This window comes from Mya arenaria, chromosome 10 (genome assembly GCF_026914265.1).
Source record: "Mya arenaria isolate MELC-2E11 chromosome 10, ASM2691426v1".
In the NCBI taxonomy this organism is placed as follows: Eukaryota; Metazoa; Mollusca; class Bivalvia; order Myida; family Myidae; genus Mya; species Mya arenaria.
In genome coordinates, this window is record NC_069131.1 from 36,062,227 (window position 1) to 36,087,338 (window position 25,112).

Sequence of the window (25,112 nt, forward strand, 5' to 3'; positions counted from 1 at the left end):
TCACTGAAAACCCTTCCCCAAATCAAACCTGGGATAGAACAAAATGACCACGTTCTCACAGGCACAAAAGAGACACCGTGTCATAAGAGGGCACACAGATATTACCTTATTATCTACTCAACATCACCCGTGTCACAATATTCATCAAAAAGAGTCAAATGCGAAAAATAATCATCGTTGATAAATTTATCAACGTTTTCGTGTTTATTCTGTCCGAGCTAATGAAATATTTCTTATTTTCTACGGTAAATATATTTAACAGTATGTATCAGAAAGTGCAAAATCCAACTAATACTCTTTGTCGGAAAAAGGCTCAATGAATTTTCACTGATCGAGCAAATATGTTTCGCTTGTATGTGTGTGTGTGTGTGTGTGTGTGTGTGTATGCGTGCGCGCGCGCGCGCGTGTGTGTGTGTGTGTTGCTTTTGTTTGTCATTTAAAGAAAGCATTTGCATTTGTATGTATAGCATGAAAATGAATTTAATCTAAAAAAAGGCCATAGTCTATTCATTAAACAATTGAATGTAACGCTCTAGATTGATTTTCTTTAGAACAGAATTTTGCAACAGAATCTTTCAATTTGATTTGTGACACATACAAAATGTTTAATTCACGATATTGTGTTTTAAGTTCGTTTGAACAATGTTTCAACTATGAATACGGAGACATATAAAGAAACAAAACAGAACATAAATTTTATTCGATTTAAGCATAAGAAGCTTATCGCCTCAGTAATATGTATAGAAACAAAACATGGCACAAGATAAAACATATAGCTTAGAAGAAGACTAGTAAAATAGCAATTTTATAAAAAAAAACACTCTTTTGTAATAAAAAACAAACAAACATTTATTCAAAATAATAACAGCGACATAAAACTATCGAGCTAAACGATTCATACACGAGAGAATAAGCTTATTGTGGCATTTAGTATTTTATTGGACAAAACATCGTTTGTGTACTAAAACAGCGTGTACAAAAGTTTCCAACACCATCAGTCTTAGACTCGACAGGAGCCTTGGAAAAGCCAAAAGTCTACGAAGCTAGGACTTGTAAAATGCAGGTACATCCATTTCACCTTCATCTCACGCAATTCTCCATTTATTGTCTCTTTCTTTCCATACAACAGTATAAGGTAGATGTCAGCAGGGCGCTGGCCGCAGACCCTATGGCCGTCCAAAATGACCAACCAAACCGGCCTTTAGACATTGTTTCCACCTGTAAGTCTATGCCCCAATCCTGCCTCGCCTTGATCCCGAATATAACGATGCCTACCGCTATAGCCACAGCTGAAAGATAAAAGAGTGTATCTATTTTTTGTATTTTGTACTATTGGTAAGTATTGCTTTGATATTTACAAAGTTAATGGTTAAGTGTGCCTTTGAACTTGCTTGAATTTATATACACAGCCCATACATCAGGTATCTTAATCTTGTACATTCGTAAATTCTGTTGTTTTTTTATATGTAAATATTTAAATGTATGGATTTTTGCTTGAACTGACGTTTTGAAAAGATAAACCATTTTTAGGCTGTAGGCCGAAGGCCGCAAATCAGATAGCTTCTGATCTGACGTGACATGTTAAAATGATAAATGCGCCGGGGTTACACAATGGAACATATGGCGTTAGCGGTTTAGAACAATGAAAAATAAAATACCACTATCTTAAATACGTTTATAATTATCCAACGTTAGAGTGAAGTTAAAAGCAAGTCGATCAATCATAAATTAATCTTGGCGCGGAACCGAGGGGACTAGATAATCATAGCTTTTTTCGCAGGAAAATATGTTTACTTAAAGATCATACCTTCAGTTACCTACAACAAATAGTCAAAACGTACTCGGCCAATATCGGGTTTTATCTAATTTACTTTAAACTAACAATAAACTTGCGAGATGAAAGCAATGCTCATACACCTAAGTATATATTGGTTTATCATTAAATGTTATGACACTAATTGTATTAAATTTCATTAATATACATAACTTTGTCATAGGTAATGACAGGCACTTATCGGTTACACTCAAACTATACACTATATTAGGGATTGTATTTTGTTGGATATGAACAGAATTGTAAAGGAGTAAAATCTCTTATGTCGCACATAGAGTCTTTCCACGTTGTCAGCGCTTTCAATTTGTATGTATGGAACATTGACTGCGTGCATCAATGTCAAATTAAAAGGCCAATCTGGTTTATACTTTAGAGTGCAAAGGCAAAATTTCTGGAACGTTTACAGTGTTAACAGATGAGCCAACTACATAATTCACAAACCCTTCCATTGTTTTCTCTAACAGAAAATGCCTGCAAAACAAAACAATTGTAAATGTATTATTTGCCATAACACTTTAGACTTTTCTTAAAATTCAATGTTGCATGTTCAGAAAATTTTAATCCTTCGTTTTTATTACTTTGACGTTTATACATCTGCTCGATAGAATGTTCCTGCATTTGATTGCAATAACTATAAACCTATCCAGACATGCATTAACTTTTCAACGTAAAATTGCAATACCCAGGGACTTGTCATTTTTCAAATGTTAAGGCAGGTTATGCTTTTAATGTAACACATGCTTTCATGTGAGGATACTTAAAACATAATTTACATCTGAGAGCTTAAGTTTCCCGTTCAATAACACATCTGGTATCAGTGACCAGATTTTATTACATGAACATAAAATCATATATATTATACACGCACGTGTAAACGCGCGAACCACGATTCATATTCACATTTTAGCTCGTCCATTCAGAGGAATAAATCGTTGAGATTCATGGTCTTAGAGCTTTCAAGGCCTTTGTGTTTTCACTGTCGTCGGTGTTGTAATACGGCGTAGTATTTCGGCGTATTTGTCTGATTATATTCATCGGTGTTCGGCGACTCTCTCAAGAAAACAAATATTGTGCATGCTTTACTAAGTAGGAACTTGTTTGGTCAATAATGAGTTTCGTAAACCACAAATGGCTAAATACATGCCAAAAAGTCAGACATTATACATGCATATATTTACTTGAACATTCATAGTTTAGAACATTCACAGACAAAAAAAAATAATGGCAAAAGTTCAAATTTTGGTTTTGTTCCCATACATGGAGTCATTATTTCTACTGACCTATTTAAATGAGTGCGGTATCGGTCTGCTACGCCGAAATTGTACGAACATGTTTTATCATTGCAACACAAAATATTCATTTTCAAGAAGTAATGAGGTAACTGGTGGTTCGTGCACATACAACACATTCCTAACACTACCTAATTGCATCGTTGCTGAAGCCGAACACACAAGAATTATTTGAGAAAAGTAATTGGTAGCCCTTGTACTAGTTTAGGAATAAGTGCTCAAAGAATATGGTGAACTTATTTCCAGTCGCTTAAAGTAATGGGACTTTGGCATATCATCGGCGCGACAGAAACGTAAAAAGACGTTAGAGTTTATTTTTTTAATTTTCGACTTGCGGGCTTGTCTCCGTTGTGTTCATTGTGTCTTAGAAGGTTTCATGGAGACAGCATGTGCTTGTTTATAGACAAGTTTGTTCGACTACGGGTAGAAATCCTGTGTAGTGTTACTCACAAAGCTAATTGACAATCCTAACATTTGCTGATGGCGAACAACTGCCTTGTTTTTATGCCATTGATCATATATTTGTATTATTATATCGTTCAATAACCTTTAAGAGTTCATTTCTTCACGCATCAACTTAAAATGAAGTCACTTAAGCCAATACTTATGCGAAAAGCCAAATCTGATATAACGACAAGCAAAGATTATGCACCAATTTGTTGCATTTACATATACTAATATAAATTACAATGATATTGTCATTACCCATTGAACTACTCACATGCGACAATGAGAAATCCACAGATGGGTTGATGAGAGTTACATCTGTGGCACGTGCAACACAGAGATATGGTGGCCACCAGCAGAGCCATGAGGCCTAGGACCAGCGCCACGGACATCAAACCCTGCGTCGCCTTGAACCATGCTGAAAAAGACGGTAAAAAAGCAAGATATAAAACATGATTTTACAGAAAGAACAAGTGCTAAACATATAGGGGAAATGCCACAAGTATATCGCTGATGCTTAGGGCAAGGGTCAAAGATATACTATCATATTAAATATTGACACAAAAGCGATGATGCATGCAAAACAGGAAGCATAATTGCCTATAGGAGATCGGAAATTTCCAGAGACTGGGCCAACTGCATGAAACTTTGTATCGCAATGAATAACGCTGAAATGATAAGTAATGATATGTAAACGACTTTTTTGGCGATAGCTAAGATGAACACAATGATACTACAAGGAGATCAATTAGGCACATATGAACAATGCCAAGGACATGTGGTTTCTGTGTATTTTTAAGTCGTGTAAACCGTGGTAAAAATAATTAAATACAAAATCAGTACACAAATCCGGAAGCTGATATTTTGAAGCAGAACAACTTCATGTAAAGGGAAGAACTTGGCGTCAACAAGATTCAATGTCAAGGCCCTCGAAAGAATTTGGGCACTTTAAGGTCGGTAAATAAATATCGGATTTCCATTTATCGTTCAAAATTGTTTATTGTTGTAATTAAAGACTTTTGATGCAACACGATATTGTGCAATTACTTGCAATAAATGATAATTCATTCGTTATATATTGTTAGGATATTCCTGCTCTTACCCATAAATAAGTTTTAATATAACTTAAAATGTGTGGAAACGAAAGATGTTCACTCTTTGAATGCCGTATAAGTAATGAAATTTTGACCTTATTTGATACATCGAAAGAAACTTTGATTGTTTTTTAACAGTTAACGGATTAAGGTAGTATTCCTACATTTTTGTACAGTTTATAACACAGCTATATCAATAAACGACATGCATTTACGATCCGCTCACTCATCATTAAGGTCGCTTCAAAAATATTTACATGTTAAATAATTTTGTACGTGGAAACACGCACATACATGATTTGGTTTACTGGCTTGGAATGAATACGCTTGTTATATGATGCAATGGTCATCTATTTATATCGACTGCGTGAGCCGAGATATCAAAACAATTAAAACTGTAACATTAGAGGTGCTTTCCTCAAGACAAATGGCAACTCGTCAATATTTGTCTTAAACCTTTCACCGCAACACTTGTAAAAGCTTTTGCACTCGGTGTCCTTGACAAAATTATACTTGTCATGTTGTTTTTATAAATCAGTTGACTTTTTTTGAAATATTGCTTTTAAAATGCTGCGGGTTTTTTTCTACAGCGCTTTGAAAAGTGTAATGTGTGTTAATTGGTTGCTGATATTCATCCACTCTTGGCTTTCAGTTGTTTTATGTCATTAGAGACGTATGGAGATTCTTTACATTTTATCAGTAGTTTATATCAATAATTTAGAGTCAGTTGCGTACTTTAATCAGTATATTGGGAGCTTGAAGACAAGTACAATTTAATACTTGACATAACGCTACAATGTACAACAACATCACCCTAAGCGGATGGCAATATTTCGTCATTCACATTTGACCAAAGGAAATATCTCCAAAAAGATTTAACCTATATTGCTGTGGCTTGCTAAGTCGCTGCACAAAACAAACACATGGGTAATGGGTATGGCTAACATCAAAGTTTTCGTACGGTGCAGACAGCCGTGACAGCAAATAAGCTTTATTTAATCAAACATCAAGCACCGACTTCATTGTTTGGAAGGCAATAACATAACACAATCGGGCAAGTTAAAATACCGTGCCTTCAAGGAAGAAAGACCCAATTTGCTGTTATAAAAACAAAGTTTTAACAATGGGTACCAAGTTTTGCACGGGGCAAAACGGCATGACAACGACCATTTTTTGAGACATCGAGTCAATGACCATGCATCGAATTAATGTTTTGAATGCATACACATAACAGATTAGAGCACGTTTAAATGCCATTTTATTGCATGTATGGTACGTTCAATCCGATTTCATCATACAATAGCAACAACTTGCCAGTTTATCGTTTTGTGCAGACTTGTGGCAAAATAACCGCCTACTTAGACCACTTAGCCAACGAAAACCTTCAGGTGCCAGTTCAGGTTGAAGCAATGAAATTAATGGATAGAGACGGAAAGTCTAGTCTGTTTTATAATTATACTAAAAAAAACTATTGCAGAAATCCAAATTAAACATTTTATTTACAAGCTTTTGGCTGTTTTGGAATTACTGGTTCTTTTTTTTCAAGCTTTTTGTGGACAATACATGATTTTCGCTTTTTGGCTTTTCCGTACGCGATATTTCCGATTTTGTTTGTTTTGAAAGCACAGAGATCACCGAAAAGCAAGGAAACAAGCTCAGAAATTAACAAAAAACAACAACAACAAATGATTTGAACAGAAACTAAACCTGAGAAACAAAGCAAAAAAAACATTGAAAAAAATATTTTCATTGAATTTCAGTGTTTTCCGTTAGAATTGCCGTCCTTTTTGAGAGCGTATGTTTTTTACTGGTTTCTGTGCGTTTTGCCTTACGTATTTCAATGCTTTACCGTTCTTATCTTGCTTTTCGGTGTAAAGTCATACCCGGAGATGAAAGAAAGTTTCTGAGGAATTTTTTGGTAGAATGTATTGGAACATTTCCATTTTGTATATCAGTGAAAACTTCTCTGATCTTGGCTTATGGAAACAATAGAAGTTTCTTTATAAAGTAAACCAGCCATTATAAACCATTCACATGTGTTAAAACATTTATAAAATATTGGATTTAATTTAATTAGTTTGTGATGATTACATATTTGAATAGAGCTTATATAATGTGTTCAATATTAAAAAAAATATCCTTTGCAAGCGAAGATAACTCTTGCACATTTTTCTCATTTCTAGGTTTTTAAGTTTCCAAATAACTGACTTGAAATAATTTTTGTTAAACTGAACGTAAATTAATGATGTTGCTAACGTTTGCTACTGGTTTCTCTTTCAATATTGCGTTTGGTGGTGGTCACATTATTTGATAACTGTCATTCGTTGCATGCAACATTTTCTTTTTACAAATTAAGCTTTCTTTAAGTATCAAAACCTACGTGTTTCTTTGAAAACAAACTAGAGTAAATAACTCGCGGATTTATGCTAACATTGTTGCATTTTTTGTCAAATGTCAGAGAAAAAATATATATCAATAATCACACACCAGAATGCTTAATTCCAGACAAAACAGCCAAATTGTTTTTGTTAAAATTTCCGGATCTTAAAGAGAGGGCGCTCGTTCACATTTGCGAAAACTCTAACGTCAACATATTGATCCTTCCATGATATTTATGTTCTTTTTAACATGTCCTACTCAAAACTTTACAATGACAGCACGTAGACAAGGATTGCATCATATAGATTGTGGATTTTGCAGCGTGGCATTCTATGAACACTTTTTCAAGAGCGACCAAGTACACATGTCCTTTTCACAATTCGCCAACAAACCTTTATGCACCGGTTTCATGATATAATCACCATAATCACTTACCCAATATGGCGTCACGAAACTGATAAACAAGGCCGCCACGGTAACAACCAGACATATAAATCCAAGGTTCTCCAAAGGTGACATTACGTAATAAGTAGTTCGTCACTGCAAAGGTCATGTGACATAACACCGATTTATTTTAAATCCAATATAGTTCAGATTGTGGTTCTGATTTCTAATGTTATCATACTGACTAATGGAAGATACTGTATGAAACATATGTTCATGTACATTTCTAAAGGAGACCTGCATGATTTGTTTCTATTTTAAATCACTTAATATTCTCACAAATTAGTTAACACGTCTATAACTTTCACAGGAAAATAAAATTGCTGTCAATGAAGAATCCGAAACAAACAATAAATCCAGGAGTTGAAAATGTAAACGAAACATTACAGTGTTGTTTCAACTTCCTTGTTTCTTACCAAAGGGAAATTAGTAATAAAGAGTGACCTAGACATCCAGTTTAAAATATAATGGTAAAGAGAGGTTTTGTTCTGATAAACCCAGAGAAATTCTAGCGGATCTATCATTTTAAGAGTGTAGGATATATATACATGTATATGTGGAAGTACATAATTCACATGAAACGTTTTGTTTGATTGTTTTACTATTCATTTTGTATGAAACGGTTTTTCCAAAACAAAAATAATTGTTGTCAGCTGATAAACAAATGTTAAAAACCAGTATTCAGATTGTCTATATATTCAAGTTAGCATACGATCTATCAAATACCTTAATAAAACACGTAAGATCTTACACGGGCAAAGCTAAGATATAACGATTCACATAAACTATTTTGAGTGCCTTTGAATCGTTGTCTATTACGACTGGGTGATTCTTGAAAACAGAAAACCCATAAAGCGGACATTGCAAATGTAGCACTTTAATAGCATTGTAATCATTGACGAAATAGACACTTTATAGTGCTGGTCTTGCATTATAGCGGAATCAAATGTAAATAGTGTTCTCAGCTGATGCTGATTGACATTTCAAGGTCTACTAAACTAATATCTTAGCATTGCTGCATTGCACGAAGGTATTTATATCCCCAGGCGGTCTCCAACAACCTTCTGAGTCGTGTTCGCTGCATGGTCGGTTTTATACAAAATATATTTATGTCTGCTATTTTACAAACCTGCATTTTCTTTTTAAGAGTTAATGTTTGTGGCATAACAAACAACAGACAATAACAATACGAACAACACAGCGATACCATGCGCATGTCTCTTCGTTTATCAACAAAGTGAAGATCGCACGGAAACCAAACATTACGACTTCGTCATTAATACTTAAGTTTAACTAAACTGCATACATATCTAAAGTGAAATTACTTATTTCTTAAGTTCTAAGTTTTTAAATCGGTGCCATGCTCGCGTTAACCGTGCTTCAATAACCATTGTAGCCTGAAATAAATCACATAGAAATAATAAAAAGAAATAGAAATAAAAGAGAAAAAAATGGCAGCAGGCTTCTATTGTGCGCCTGTTGAATAATAAATAACCCTTTTAACGCTAGATTCCTGAATAATCGATATGTAACAGTCGTTATGTCACAATATAAACTAAATTTGTGAGCATATTGGAGTGTATTTACGTTGCAACCAAAAATCTCAACAATTAAATAATTATGTTTTTGCTTTAAAATTTACACCTCAAATACAATGAACAGCCTTTCAGCTTAGAATATATTCGGATCGCGAGGCATCGCGTAGTTATATTAATCGCGTACTTTTGTTTGTTATCTTTTAGCAGGCCACGAATAATTTAAATCAAAATCTTGAAAAGTTTGAAGTTATGACTTGTTAAATGTTTTATTGTCATTAGCGTTAATAATTTACTTCACAAATTGATTCCATTATTGGACTATGTTTTGTCCGTAGCAATAAAATGTGTTAACCGATTGGATCGTTTTTATTTACGGTATTGGTTAGAAGAAATTACTGAAACGCTTTTATAAATGAAATAACTTATATTATTAACGATTATGAAAATTAACAATGACGTATTGGTGTTAATATAAGTGACGAATTGCGTGACGGATATCGTTATCGGGGGTATGAACACAGTTGGGCTGGTTAAAGTGCGCTCGGACCTTTTGAATATCAAACACTTTTGTCAACGGAACTGCTATAAAACCCCTATAATAATCAATAACGCAATTTATTCCTTGATTGCCTAAGATTTTAGAGATCATATTTAAACGTGTTTTTAAAACTTTGAAATCATGATAAGCGTGTTAATAGTGTTTTGTTCCCACAAACATCTCTCAAAAAGATAGAGAGGTGTGTATGCTATAATTTGTTATTTTGAGAACCGAGATTCTGTACCAAACCTTCCTATATCAGGGTAAATCACTATTGTAGACATTTTAAAATATTAATTTGCCAAATTTAAAATGTTAACCCAAACAATGTACCATCTTTTTCAAACGTATGTTTGATTTTAAACAACTTCGCATACACTACAAACATACATTACGAAGAAATAATTATTCTCTAGTTTCTGGTCTAATAACCCTCGTACACTCATCTCGCACCCATGGTTTTAAAAACAACAACAACAACACGATTTTCTATAGTTACTTTAAACTGTTTGAACGAATAAAAGACGAACTTATTATATCTATGCTATACAATATTTTTAAGAACATATACTAAGATTACCTGGAAACTCACTCCCAATCCTTCCGTCATTGTAAATCACGGTACACGAGTCTTTTTCACACGTGGCAAGAAGGCCGTTATGGACAGGACCTGTTGTGAGATCACCGTCAGAAACCACCCAGTATGGCGTCACAAAGCTGATGAATACCGCTGCGTCAGTTATAACTAGTGAGATAAATGCTACATTTTCCACACATGACGTCATGTTTCATAGTGTACACACCTTTTCTGGATGTATAACGTTTCTTACAATAATTGTTAAGCTTTTTCGTTATAAATTAATGTCACAACGCTTTCGAATATCTCTGCACTATTTACAGCCAGCTTGATACATTCTACATTTTCCATATGTGACATCAATGTTCGTAATCCAGTAATAACAATTTAATAATCAAATCATTTAAATAAAAGATAACTGTTGACAACTTAGAAAAAAATGCCATATACAGTAACACTGTCCAAGTAAAATGCATATTTATTTAATAAATGAAATAAACATATATACATAAAACTAATATTATTTATTCTATTTTCGTTTTATAATTATTTTTCTCAGCAATTCTCTGATTTACGATTCGTTTCATGACTTTAAAAACAATTTAAAATTTATCCATAAACATAAGGCTGATATATAACAATGAAGGAAATCCAATATTTGAAAGGTGAAAACATCTGCAAACAAGTCCAATAGCAAATCCATCTCATATGGCCAACTTAGAAACGTTCAAACGACTTCTCCAGTGTCAGTATTTATAGGTTTTCTTTCGATGTTTATCAGAACCTAAATCTTCATTGGGAAGGGAAATATTCATAACAAATCCACAGAAATACGTAAAGAAATCAGGAATAAGATTTCTTCGACCCTCGAGGTAAAAATGTTGAATATTGTACAAAGTTAAGAAAAAAGGGGATTTACCATATAAGTTTGACTTTCCTAAACAGAAATACCGAAAATAACGCCCTGGTCATAAGAACAATCCTTAAATGCTTTGAAATTATTCACTATGGGGTTCATATGCGTGTATTGATAATTTTGCATGTTTGTATTCAATATTTTGGACAAATATGTGGATCATCAACTATTTGTCAGCCCCGAATTTATTTCTTAGTGTTTTATTGACCATTCAAAGGACGAACCCCCAAAAGTAATTAACTGACGAACAGCGATGAAGTTGAATTGTCTGGCAAATGTTGATATCGCTCTTGAGGACCACAATTTTCATATAAGCGTCAACAGCTCCGTGTTGCTGCGTGATTAATTGTGTAAAATGATCTTGCTTTTACAGGCGTGGGTTCGCACCCCCACTTTAACCAAGCATTTTTTTATTCGATAACTATTTTTTTTTGCAATTTTGACATCATAAAGTAAAAATATGATACAATTAGTGTTTTAAGATGCAATACCGGGAAATCGTTTCCAACTCAAAGACATTCTTAATTAAAATTGCAAATCAATTGTATATAAACGACAGAGTTATTCAGAAAGCCACGTGCTTTGCACATTTTGTAATGACGTTGTGTGCGTTTAATTTAGAGTATACTTTAGTATTTTTGGGTGTGAAGAAATGTCAAAAAGGTTAAGAGGAGTCATTTGGATATAGAAACAAAAACAACAGTTAACATCACTGAAAAAGAATGGGACTTTAAACTTAATATTGAACCTTTAGGGCTTAATGTCACGAAATAGGTAACAGTTTAAATTAAGATTTAACAGCATCCGGTATAAGTTTGCAAATCCGGTTTACTTGCAAACTTAGTTTTTTTATTATCTTAGATATCAACTTCAAAAGCGACACATAGAAAGTTTGCCCATTAAATAAGAAATATTTTAAGTAAAATTAAAAAAAAAGTTTTAAGAAATATGAAAATTTTAATTCCAAAATTGATTTCTCCAGTTGGCCACCAATTGGATTTTAGGTCTCCCGCGGGGTTTTGGCAAACTCCAATTGGAGAATTTTCCATATGAGCCGAAACGGGGGAAAAAATCAGCAATTTGAAAAAAATCAAATATTACAATTTGGAACAGAAAATTACATTTGTATGTATGTCTGTAGTACTAGATTCATAAACATGATTAAAATCTAATAAATAATCAAAAATTATGGTTTTGTAAAAACGGTTCTCCAATTGGGGAAAATTCCAATTGGAGAATTCCACAGTCAATTTCTATTGATAAAAGCCACCAATTGGAGATTACAGAAGTTGGTGATCACAGAAGTTGGAGGAATCACCAGTTGGACACTTCCACCGTATAACATCTGCTGGGGAGAAATAAAGTTGGGATATATACATGTCATGATATTATTGCTCATTAATTTAATATTGTAGATTATTCAAGAAAATAACATTGCAAGATGTTACCTGATTTCGAGTATTACATCGGTGTTTTCACTTTTGACGTTGTGTGCAATCTAAAACAGTGATCTTATATACAACTGCGTCAGATTTGCGAATTATTTATCCTTTTCTGAAGCCTTGTGGTCCTAGATGCTCGAAAATATTAAATACTTTTAAAAAGAATAACTTACTAATTTTCATTTCCTGGTGGGCTCAATTTGTGTCTTTCATTTAATCGAATAGGTTAGAGAACACCATCTTATATTGTCAGTAGGTACATTAAACATATTGACTTATTGACAAACTTAATTTTGATCACTCCAATTTAAAGAAAAAAAAACTTTCGATGTGTATCTTTTATCCTATGCAAAAGTGGCTTCTTTTTATTATTTCGTTTCCATCACTCACGGTATGTTATATTTCTTGCCATATGAAATGGGTACATATATGTATGATAGCACTATCACGAACCTATTATAGGTTAAACAATTATTTATAAGTCAGTGATATTATTTATTAATGTTCTATAATATTGTGTATTGACTTAATACTTCGTAAAAAATAAGCTCAACAATCATTCTTTGTTTCAGAATTCATCCATTTCAAATGATTCTTTGAAAAGGAGCCATTTTCTCGGTTCACTTATTGTCAGGGTTTAGGAGCTGTAGCTAAAAGCAGTGACGAAATTCGTTTACACTCTTAAATTGTGCTCAGTTACATTGAACACCTGCCGTAACAGAATGATAGCTTTACATTGATAAATAAGAAGTAAATATATCCAAATACTATTGCTAGGGGTATTTTTTTGCAAAAGTGTATAGCAATTCATGATAGTTTAAAAACTCATGTCTTGAATGTCATTATCTTTGATCAAGTATACGTTCTAAGCATTAGGAATGATATTGTTCATATTGTTTCATCCTGCTACCTGTTTGCATGTTTTTGTTCGTTTATCAAATATACGCATGTACTTTGCTTATCTTGTCCACGTCTTTGTGAATGGAGGATAAAGATACTGTAATAATGTTTCAAAGATGAATGCTAGATCGTTAAACACGTTGATTAAATATTAACATATTTTTAAATCACATTTATGAGAGTTAGGCGAAGATTTTGTGACGGATTTTATATTTGCTACTGTACAATAGGGGAGGTTACTGCGTATGAGACGAACATTTTCCTAAACCGGTTTAGCTTCAAATCAAGTAGGACCTACTCCGGTGACCTCAGACGAACATTCGTGTAAAAAATGACGGTAAAAAATGGATTGAAATGGACAAGCATACAATTTTGGGCTATGGACTTATTGAAGACAACTGTATGGTAAGTCTAAATGCCGTTTGTTTTCATGATGGTTTAAATGATAAGAATTGTTTGTTATTTTTGATCACGCACAGGTATGCGCGCCCCCCCCCCACATAGTGACATTACTCCGCAAAGCTTTGTCTGCTTTTTCCCCCGCAAAATTTCCCCGGGAATGGGCGTAACCTAGGTTCACTTTGGTGCGAGGACATTTTACCATCAGTTCATCCCTGTAGGGAAGGAATTTAATCGGGAATTAGTCCACCTAAATGGCCTTCAACGAGTCCTTTGAAGATTTTTAGACTATGGCAGACTCGAGACAGGGATACATAATGTAGTTAGTGTCGGTTAGAACCAGCCGCCCGGGTAGCCCAGTTGGTTAGAGCGCCATGCTAGTGTTCCGGCAGTCGTGGGTTCGAGCCCCACACCGGCGCACTTTTCCTCCCAGGTTTACTTTAGTAACAAATGTCAAAATAATAAAAAGTATCCCTGATCGCTAATTATTGTAGCTTTATAAAGCCGGGTTGGCTGGACTGAAAATCCCCACTATTTCCCGGACCTGGGGAGGCCATGGTTACAATTGACTGGTGCAATAGTTAGCAACAGACTTGGCGTCAATTGAATTTAGTTTGAAGGATAAACAATAACACTTTTTTACCTTTTTTTCAAAAAATTGATTGCAGACATGTATAGAAACAGTGATTCGTCACAATCGTGAGCTTATGCTGACATAGAAACAGTGATTCGTCACAATCATGAGCTCATTTGTTTGTCATACTGTACCAAATTATTTGGGAATATTGTTAGCACATGTTTTAATAATACCATTTTACCTCAGGACAATTTTTCAATAAGAACTCAGTCAAGTATGAAATATTTCCATTTTGGAAGAATGCTGTAGATCTTTTACATTTGAAGATTTGGAAATTATTATTGGTTATTCTTTAAAAAGTGTCAACATTTGAGTAGATCTATGGTAATGCAATTAGTAGCTCAAAATTTTAATCCTTCAATTGTTATTTTAAAAACTGTTCTGCTTAATGATAAAGGAAATTTATTCATTTTATTAAACAGATGTGCACAGGAAGGTATGCAATTCTAATTTTGTTAATTTTATCCAAAATTGAAAACTTATGGCTAAGTATCTGTAGATGTTGATATATATTATATATACAATTGACTGTTTTTATTGCTTATTAGTGTTGGGAATCGGACTGAAATATTACTATAGATAATTGGTTTATGAAAACAATCAATGATCGATTTATAATCGCTTTAATCATTATTTAACTATCTTTGGTCATCATATATAAGGCATATAGATAAACTACATGAACCAGTTTAAGAAAAAATGTTCCCTTACAATATTATTTGTACATTTATTTGTATAAATTACATTATTTATTCAGAACGCAACTATACTTAAGTGTTTACAAGTTACTATTACAGATCATGAGACCGCAGGCTCTAAATTTTGTGTACGGTATTGAATACATGTGTAAAGTAAACACAAAGAAAAATATCAATTTTGTTTTGATAATCAGTCAGTAACAAGTAAAACAAGCAGTTGAATATTCTGTATGTTTTACAAGAACATTTTCTTTCAGAAAACTGAGAAAACTAAATTCTTACATGATAATAAGAAGTATAAAACAATAACATTTTAAAACCACAAAAGTGTGATGTTGAGAACCAATCCTTTTGCAGTTAAATTACAAAGAAAATTTGTAATAAGGTACTGTAGTGAGCTACTGACATGATAATATGACTAGATAACACAACATAGTACCACATGAACATTTCAACATTAACATGTATTGACCAGAAACAAAATATATTTTCAAGACAATCTTTTAACTGGTAGTTGGTAGTGGTTACCAGACAACGCGAAAACCTTTTCTTCTTCACAGGACATTGCGACAGGTAAACACCTTAAGTTTACCTGTCGCAACAAATTTTTACCTGTCGCAATCAGGGTTCCCGCTGGCGATCGCCATTGTCGCCATTTGCGACAAAATCGCAAAAGTGGCGACAACTTTTCAAATTTGGCGAATTTATGGCGACAACGATTTTTTTCTAAAATATTTTCTTAAAATGACGTAAGTGGTGACCATGCGGCCTGCATGATAATCGATTCTGTCACTGTCATAAATCAAGCGCATCTGCTGGTGCGACAACAAAAATTAATCCGATAATTAGGGCAAGCAGTCACGGCCCAGTCAACACCTCGCTAATTATTGCAGAATTTTATTGCTTTCACGGATAAACAATGACATCCTTTAACTGTTATGTCTCTGATTAGCAAACAATTTTAATATTTAGCTCAACAGCCTTGTTGTTGCGTAATTATCGTGTTAGTTTTAAATATGCAAATCGTAGAATTTTATGTTGTCGGAAAGTCACGTGATATGCAAATTTCGTAATGCAGGGTTGTGGGCTTGTGCTAATTTGATATACTACATGTTTTAAAGATTTTTATGCATATATTATTTTGTTAATTTATAGTAAGTCTTGTCAAGATTTTTTATTCATTAATGTTATGAAATCTCCACTTATCAAATTTGGAAAACAAAAAATATGGTGAAAAATAGACAAGTTTAAACTAGGGAAGAAGGCAGTAAATTTCACCCAAAAAACCACTATTAATGTTGTTGTTGCTTTAGCCATATTGTTAATGATTACAACTGAACAAAATTGACAAGATGAAAAAAGAAAAACTGATTTCAGGAACATACCAGTTATTTTTTCATTATAATTGATCATCAGAACATCACTAATTAGTATAGTCTATCTATATCATTTAAAAAAAAAGAACATGGAAATCATATTGATATAGTATATGAAACATATTACTTGAAACTTAATGAAATCTCAAAACACTGAAGTATAAGCAATAGTGTTGTGCCAATGATCAGTTATAATCGACAATTGATCGGAAAGGCCTTCATCGGCGACAATCGATAGTGAAATTTGAACAATCAATTATAAAAACAAGAGACGTAACCCAGACTATGCGAATGTCCGTCGGACAGTCGGACATGTCCGGTATATTTCCATTTTGACCGGCGAAACTTTTGTTTTGGTCGGTCACAATGTCCGGTGAAAAATTACAGTCAGCACCGTTTAATTTTCGGAAAATTTACTTTCAGTTTCTAAATAAATGTTCAGAGTTATTTTTAGCTATTATATCATGATTATTCAGCGTGTTAATCCGTGTATCACTATTTGTAAACCCCGTTTCGACATGTTTCCGTAAAAGCCGATAAAACGCGTAAGGTTCCGATTTCAGCTCGTACTCTAATACTTTTATTTTACGGAAATGTTCGGAAATTACAAAATTCCGTATGTATTTATTTTCGGCGAAGTGGTTCCCGGCAATCGTTTTAATTTAGATATGATGATTAATATACCGAGCTGACTTTCTTTCCGCTCTGTTTAACTTTGCCAATAACAAGAAATCTACTTTCGTTTTTGCATAAATTTTGTGCCTGAGTTTGACTTGTAGTACAATTCGTTACATTTTATAACCGTGCTGTATCTTTAATTTAAAGATGAATTAAAAGAGTAAGATCTAGCTGTTCCATGGGTAGACGAACCAGATATGAGTTTTTTTTTGGGAGGCACTAAGGGAAGAAAAAAATTATGACATAAGATCCGAATATTGATTTTTTACATGATATTTAGCTTTTTTGTAATTTATTATAGAACTGTAAGACAAGTCTAACCAAAAAGATCTAAACCTGTTATAATGTGGATTTACAAAACTTATTTAAAAAAGAGGCTTAAAATCAAGGTTTAAGCTGATGTAACCGAATACTGTTTGTAACATTGCCAATTGTAACTTCATGGCTATTGAGATACTGTGTGCATTTGCAGTAATCTATATTACATGTTAATGTATACACATGTGCTTGTGAGTTAAGCAACATGTACAAATGACATTGTAATCTTGAATGAACAATTGACTCTTATGGAACAAACTAGAGCATGTCATTATGTGGCATTAAAGCATGAAGGTAGTACACAAGAAATCTACACAAAATAATTATGTACACTTTGGACATACATCTCTGTGGTCTTGAACCATCAGGTGAATATTATGAAACAAACTTTAGTTTGTAAATCAATTTGTGGCATTAAAGTGTGTAAGCAGTAGGCAAGGCAAAAAATCTATACAACATGACATTGTGTACATACACACCTGTGGCCTTGAACCATCAGGTGAATGTTATGAAACAAACTGTAGCTTGTAAATCAACTTGTGGCATTAAAATGTGTTGGCAGTAGGCAAAAATCAATATAACATGACATTGTTTACAGACATTCTTGTGGCCTTGAACAACCCGGGTCTGAAAGTGTGTAGGCAGTAGGCAAAAATGTATAAAACATGACATTTTTACATATATGTCTGTGGTTTTGAACCATCTGGTGATTAAAGTGGTTAGCCAGTAGGCAAAAATCTATAAAACATGACATTATTACATATATGTCTGTGGTTTTGAAGTGGTTAGCCAGTAGGCAAAAATCTATAAAACATGACATTATTACATATATGTCTGTGGTTTTGAACCACCTGGTGATTAAAGTGGGTAGGCAGTAGGCAAAAATCTATAAAACATGACATTGTTACATATATGTCTGTGGTTTTGAACCACATGGTGATTAAAGTGGATAGGCAGTAGGCAAAAATCTACACAACATTACATTGTTTACATATATTCCTGTGGCATTGAACCACCAGGTGGTTTAAGTGTGTAGGCAAAAATCTAAACAACACTACACTGCTTACATACATTCCTGTGGGTTTGAAAGTACACATCAGGTGGATGTTATGAAACAAACTGTAGTTTGTAAATCAACTTGTGGCATTAGAGTGCGTAGGCAGTAGGCAAAAATCTATACAACATGACATTGCTTACATACATTTGTATGGGATTAAACCATCAAGTTATTTTTGAGAGTATAGGCAAAATATTAATATAAACAAAATGTCTTTGCACAAATGTTGTCAATTTGCAGTAGTCTATACAAAATGCTTATGTGTAAATTTTCCCAAATCAAAAAAATAAATTTCAGCATAAATCATGGATTGAGATATTTGCAGTACGGTACTCTGTACAACATGGTTATGTGTACATTTTTTCTTGTTGGGTTAGAAATATAGGCAAATGACAAAATGGAAAACAATAGTGTGATGTTGGAGCATTAGTTGAATGTTCTGAAACTAACTGTAGCATGCTTGTGGCATTAAAGAGTTCAAGTGATATACAATTTCGATACAATATGCCATATTGTACATAATCTTGTGGCCATGGACCATCAGGTTAATGGTTTGACACAAACTAAAGCATAATTAATCATTGACTTGTGGCATTATCAGAGTAAAGGCAAATGTGGAAACAAAATGTCTTTGTGTGCATACATTCATGTGGTTTTGAGCTACCAGCAGAATGTCTTGAGGCAAAACTTAAGCATATAAATCAATTGGTGCTGTAAAGCTGCACTCTCAGATATTGACCATTATATCAACTTTTATTACCTGGCCAAGATTAAGCTAAATTTCATTTCAATGTCTGATAAAACACTACCCAAACAAATCAGATAGCTGTTTTTTTAAATGGCTCATGAAACACTGCTCAAACAATTCAGTTTACAGCATTTTAATTAATGAAACCCAGCCAGTAGAGCATAGGCCCTTTTGGGTCTCTTTTTAGCTCTACTGGCCAAAGGCCAGAAGAGCTTATGCGATGGTAATGTGTACGTAGTATGTGCGTCTGTAAACAATCCTCGTTAACATGATACAGCCTTCAGTTTTGATTGTATATTGATGAAACCTGTACAGTATCTACATATCCATTAGAGCTCGGTTCCTTTCGAAAACCAGCCAGATCCGCCCATGCATGCCAAGATTATGGGCCTTGATAAAAAAAAAATAGTGTGTCAGTAAACAGTTGCTCGGTAACACGATACAGTTTTCAGTTTTGATTGTATCTTGATGAAACCTGTACAGTATCTACATATCCATTAGAGCTCGGTTCCTTTCGAAAACCAGCCAGATCCGCCCATGAATGCCAAGATTATGGGCCTTGATAATAAAAATAAATAAAGTGTCAGTAAACAATTGCTCGGTAACACGATACATTCTTCAGTTTTGATTGTATCTTGATGAAACTTGTCCAGTATATCCATTAGAGCTCAGTTCCTTTCAAAAACCTGATCTGCCCATGTTTCCTGGATTATTGGCCTTGAAATTATTAGATGATGGGCCTTGATAGTATAAAAAAAAGCTATTTTGTAATAAATGCTTGCGAATATGATACAGTCTTCAGTTTTGAGTATTCAGATACCCATAAGGGGTTGGTTCTTTTCGAAAACAGTGATGTTGACCACACAAACCCAGCCAGTAGAGCATAGGCCCATTTGGGCCTCTTGTTTGTTTTGAATTGGTACCATCCAATCTTTGCGAAAAATGCATGGAAACCAGTAATATAAGACTATTGACAAAAAATTCAATTGCAGACTTTTCTATTTAAGTTAAAACATTGATGTGTTATGCACTTTTCTTAAACCGTTAGTAACATTAATCTTCGAAGGAAATATGAAATCTGGGATTTGATGTTTTGTCAGCAATCTTTTACCATTGGTTTGCTGATATTTACGCAAAAATTTGCTCATTCCAAGACAAAACAAAAGTTGTTAAAACGTTATATCTGTGAGAATGCAGCTCTAAATGTTTTGGCAAACATGTTTTTGATTTGGCAGCACAATCAATCTTGAAAATTGCTTGATTTTACTGCTGTATTAGAAATTACAGGGGTATTGGGGGATTTTTTTAGTGTTTTTATTGCTTTTTGTGATTCATACAGTCATACTTCATTCCTCAGGGCACAACTTACAAATAGACAGAACAGGAAAATGGTCATTTTAAAAGGTCAAGGACAATGCAAGTTGAACAATCATATTGTTCATGGCTTGTATTTTTGGTATATTTTGTTGCATATATGCTATAAAAATGTTGAAAGTTAAAAATAACTTCATAGTTGAAATGATGGCTTTGAATGGTATTGTCAGTTGAGAAACAGCACTATTAAGAAATATGTTAATGGTACTTTATTATTTTAATCAATTTTAGATATTTGTAAGAAAATTATTGTCTTATTTTGTACATGAGACCTTTTAAACAGTTATTTATAATATAACAATGTGTAAATGAAGCTTTAGATCAAAACTTAAAGCTGCACTTTCACAGATTGTCATTTTAGACACTTTAAAAAATTTGTCTCAAAAGCTGATTTGGTTATCATTCCTTTAATTCAGTCATATAGTCATAGATAATTCACAATAGAACCAATCAAAAATGTTTGGTAAGACTGCCGAAAAGTTCATTTACATTAAATTGTTCGTAATGCTACTATACCCATAAAACATCATTTTAGCCATAAATATGACAAAATGCAATCTGGGGTGGTATTCTATATTGATCTTAAATGGATCTAAGAACGATGTAGCTAATCTGATTACTTGTTATTTATAACTGACCAATAGAGTGAATGAAGTCAATCATGTATGACCATAAGATTTACTTAAGTTGAATATTGAATACCACCCCTGATCTTATTTCAGCAGTCTTATATCACTTAAAATTGGGTCTATGCAAAACAATGGTCTATTTATAGACCAACAATAAAAGAGTGCCGGTAGTCAAAACGATCAATTAGTGAGATTGCAGCTTTAAATACACCTTTTTAAGACCGCTGTAAAATTCCAATGGTTTGCCTCAATCATTAAAGCTAGCATATTGTTTAATTGACAGCCATACTTTTTGTTTAAAAGTGTCATGATATGTTTGTACAATGTGTTTATATAATTCATTAAAGAAGTCAAAACAAATTTGTTTATCATGTAATTTGTTATCTATTATTTAAATGACCCAGACGAAAATTGGGAACGTCAGTGCTAGTTCTTTTACTGCTAATATCCAATGAAGTTTCTATTGGTGTAGCAGCAAGGAGGTGTTACATTAAGGATGCATCATATAAACCAAATTATACATTCATATGCACAACATACAGGCGTGTAGCCGCCTATACGTGAATACGCGGCTGAAAAAGCATGGTTCTGAAAAAAAACCCACCGAAGTAGCAGTATGCGAACTTGACTACATGATCCAAAAACTGGTTATTTTCCAGTACAAAATAATGCACATCGAAACGCCCAGAATGCACTAGATTGCACCATGGTTTTCAAAATTTTCTGAGGGGGGCATGCCCCCGAACCCCCCAGCACATTTATGAATCCACATGAATAGAGGGGTAGCTACGCCCCTGACATTATTGAAACCACAGTGTGGCTAAACAACACTTGTATATTTATCCTACGCAGTGATCTCCCATGGAAAATGCAATCGTCAAAGAATCTAAAGGGGATGTTAATATGGACTAGATTTGAAATACACCAAGTGTTTAAAAAAAGTTGATTTCAGTCACGAAGAGAATCAACCATGCTCCTCACTTGTTGGAGTAAGATGAAAAGTCCACTTACCGCGGGAAAGAAAGTACACTGAAAATATTCATTTGATTCAATTGACTTTATCTTTTTATAAATATGTTGCAATACATAAGATACGTTATTTTTTATAATTGTTTACCCATGTTGAATTTTATTTGGCAAATTAATTAGAGATTTATATATTAAGAAACTCAGTTTTTTAGTATGTGAATGGTTTGGACCGACTTCCTCATGTAAAGGGGATATGTTTATGACATACTTTTTTAAATCTTTCGAACTTGAGTTTTTGAGTGAATTTAAGCGAAGCGTACAGGGTTTTGAAAATGCATCTTTTACTTGGATTTTATACATTGTTATTACGAAATAAAGTATTGTGAATCAAACTAAGTGTTAAAGCTCAGCTATTGATGGCTGGAACCCTAAATGTTGATATGTGATAAAATATATAGTCTTTGAAGTCCAAAATTTTGAAATGCGTTACAATCACGATTCAACAAAAGGCTGTTGCACAATCAGTTGATTGACATAATCTTCGAGTATGTGTTATCTGCACCGGCATGGGCTTGCTCCCATCTTTTTTTAAAATGCAATTGAAGCATAAAACAAAATCAACCTGGTTACTATTATTTCTGAAAATTCAATACCAAGGAGTAAAATAAATATAAGTGTTCAGATGCATTACGAGAAAAAAAATATGTCTGGTGTCAAAACATGAGAGAGTTTCTTTAAACAGAAAAGTTTTGGCAGATACTCAGTCAGTTAGATGATCATAATTGTATAAATAATAGCTTTTAAACGTTGTCATTTCTGTTCATCAGAGGTCGGATGATAAATATAATGCATAGCATCATCGCACTGGAGTACGAGAACGTTGTATACAGAGTATGTTTAAACTGAACATGCGTCTGTTTATTTCGATGTCCTAAAACGTTTAAACTGTTTAAAGGAACTATAACATTATGAAACAACAATTCTGATTACAGAAACTCATTGGCTCAATCTTTCCACATCCGCCCCTCCTTCAGAACAGAAATTGAATGGCTTAAAATGTTGGGCCGGGGTAGGTGTACTCCTCTAATTTATAGTCCGAAATAGGGCATTTTTATCTTAATATTGTATTTTCCCCGATATTGACTGAGAATGTATAAACGGATGATTCAAAGGGGTGGAAGGACCGACCCCCTCCCGCCTGAATCTGCAATTGAGTACATGCATTAATACCGTCTCCTTAGCCTATTGGTTAAGGCGTAGCCTATTGTTCAAAGTCGTAGTCGTGGGTTCATTCCATGGTACATTTAGCTCGATCCCTTTGCCGCGTGATGCTGCCTCTCGGTACTTTAAGGATGAAAGTGGTTTAGTGGTGTAGGTTTCTGCTTCTTACCCACGACTATGTGAGTTCGATCCCCACGAGGGGTACTATCTCATGGATGGCCTCTCAAAAATGACACAGTAACAGTTTCTAGCCAGGAAACGGACTCGAGAGTGATTTTAGCAGCTAATCACCTTTAGCAAAATCGAGCTTGTTTATTTTAGTTAGATTTAACCAATGAAAGTTGTACCCCTTCATCGGTGCTTTGAAAAATAATTAAAGGACCCTGTTTGAAGCAAGTGCTTGCGCTTTCACGGGTAAACCTTGACCGAGTGGTCTTAAGGAATACATTCAGTGTTCTCTAACCTTAAAGTCGATTAAAAATTCAATATTGTAACCAAGTACCACCAGGAAGTATCTTTGGAAAATGCAAAATTAAGCAAACAGTTTGATTTTTTAGATTTATTAGTGAAATATGCATTTTGATAAAACAGTTTTCTGAAAAGGAATAATAAAACTACACATCTGACGCAGTTGTATATAATAAAACTGCTTTAGATTGCACACAAGTTGAAAATGCCGATGGTATACGCGAAATCAGGTAACAACTAACATCTTGCATTGTTATTTTCTTGAATATTCTATCAATATTAAATTAATTAGCAATTACATGATGACATGTATATATCCCAACTTTTTTAACCCAGCAGCTGTAATACTGTGGAAATCTCCAACTGGTGATTTCTCCAACTTCTGTGTTCTCCAACTTCTGTATTCTCCAATTGGTGAATTTTATCAATAGAAATTGACTGTGGAATTCTCCAATTGGAAATTTCTCCAAGGACCATTTTTACAAAATCATAATTTTTGATTGTTTTTTAGATTTTAATAAAGTTAATAACTCTAGTACTCAAAACATAAATAGAAATGTAATTTTCTGTTTCAAATAGTTATATTTGATTTTTTTCAAATTGCTGATTTTTTCCCCGTTTCGGCTCATAAGGAAAATTCTCCAATTGGAGTTTGCCAAAACCCCGCGGGGGACCTAAAATCCAATTGGTGGCCAACGGGAGAAATCAATTTTGGAATTAAAATTTTCATATTTCTTAAAACTTTTTTTTTAATTTTACTTAAAATATTTCTTATTTAATGGGCAAACTTTCTATGTGTCGCTTTTGAAGTTGATATCTAAGATAATAAAAAAACTAAGTTTGCAAGTAAACCGGATTTGCAAACTTATACCGGATGCTGTTATTTCATCAACAACCGGCTTGAATTAATATGTTATTGTATGAAGTATATCACTTTTAAAATTGTCTTACGTTTTGAAATACTTAGAAACAAAAGGGCCATGGTATTTTACCATTTAAGCTTTAGGCACATACGAGTAGTATATGAGTTTAGATTTGTTCTGCAATCTCCGAACAACATGATCAGTTATATCGCTGCTTTGGAAAACATCTATATGGATGGTTGGATTGGTTTCATTCATTTTTGTAATAAGACAAGACAA

General features: G+C 33.7%; 1 protein-coding gene across 1 annotated transcript; it reads right to left on the minus strand.

The window, feature by feature from the left end:
* Positions 1 to 919: 919 nt before the first annotated feature.
* LOC128205766 (uncharacterized) lies at positions 920 to 3,965 on the minus strand. The gene is made up of 2 exons (XM_052907699.1): positions 3,845 to 3,965; positions 920 to 1,289 (listed from the first exon to the last, which is right to left on the minus strand). Exons 1-2 carry the CDS (start codon positions 3,960 to 3,962, stop codon positions 1,102 to 1,104), a joined length of 306 nt encoding a protein of 101 aa, XP_052763659.1. The 5' UTR covers positions 3,963 to 3,965; the 3' UTR covers positions 920 to 1,101.
* Between the last annotated feature and the right edge of the window lie 21,147 nt (positions 3,966 to 25,112).

Bases quoted from the DNA above. Each gene is read 5' to 3' on its own strand.
- LOC128205766 (XM_052907699.1), bottom strand. From the start codon at position 3,962: ATGTCCGTGGCGCTGGTCCTAGGCCTCATGGCTCTGCTGGTGGCCACC. The intron at 1,290-3,844 runs GTGAGTAGTTCA...TTTATCTTTCAG, and splicing joins TGGATTTCTCATTGTCGCAT to CTGTGGCTATAGCGGTAGGC.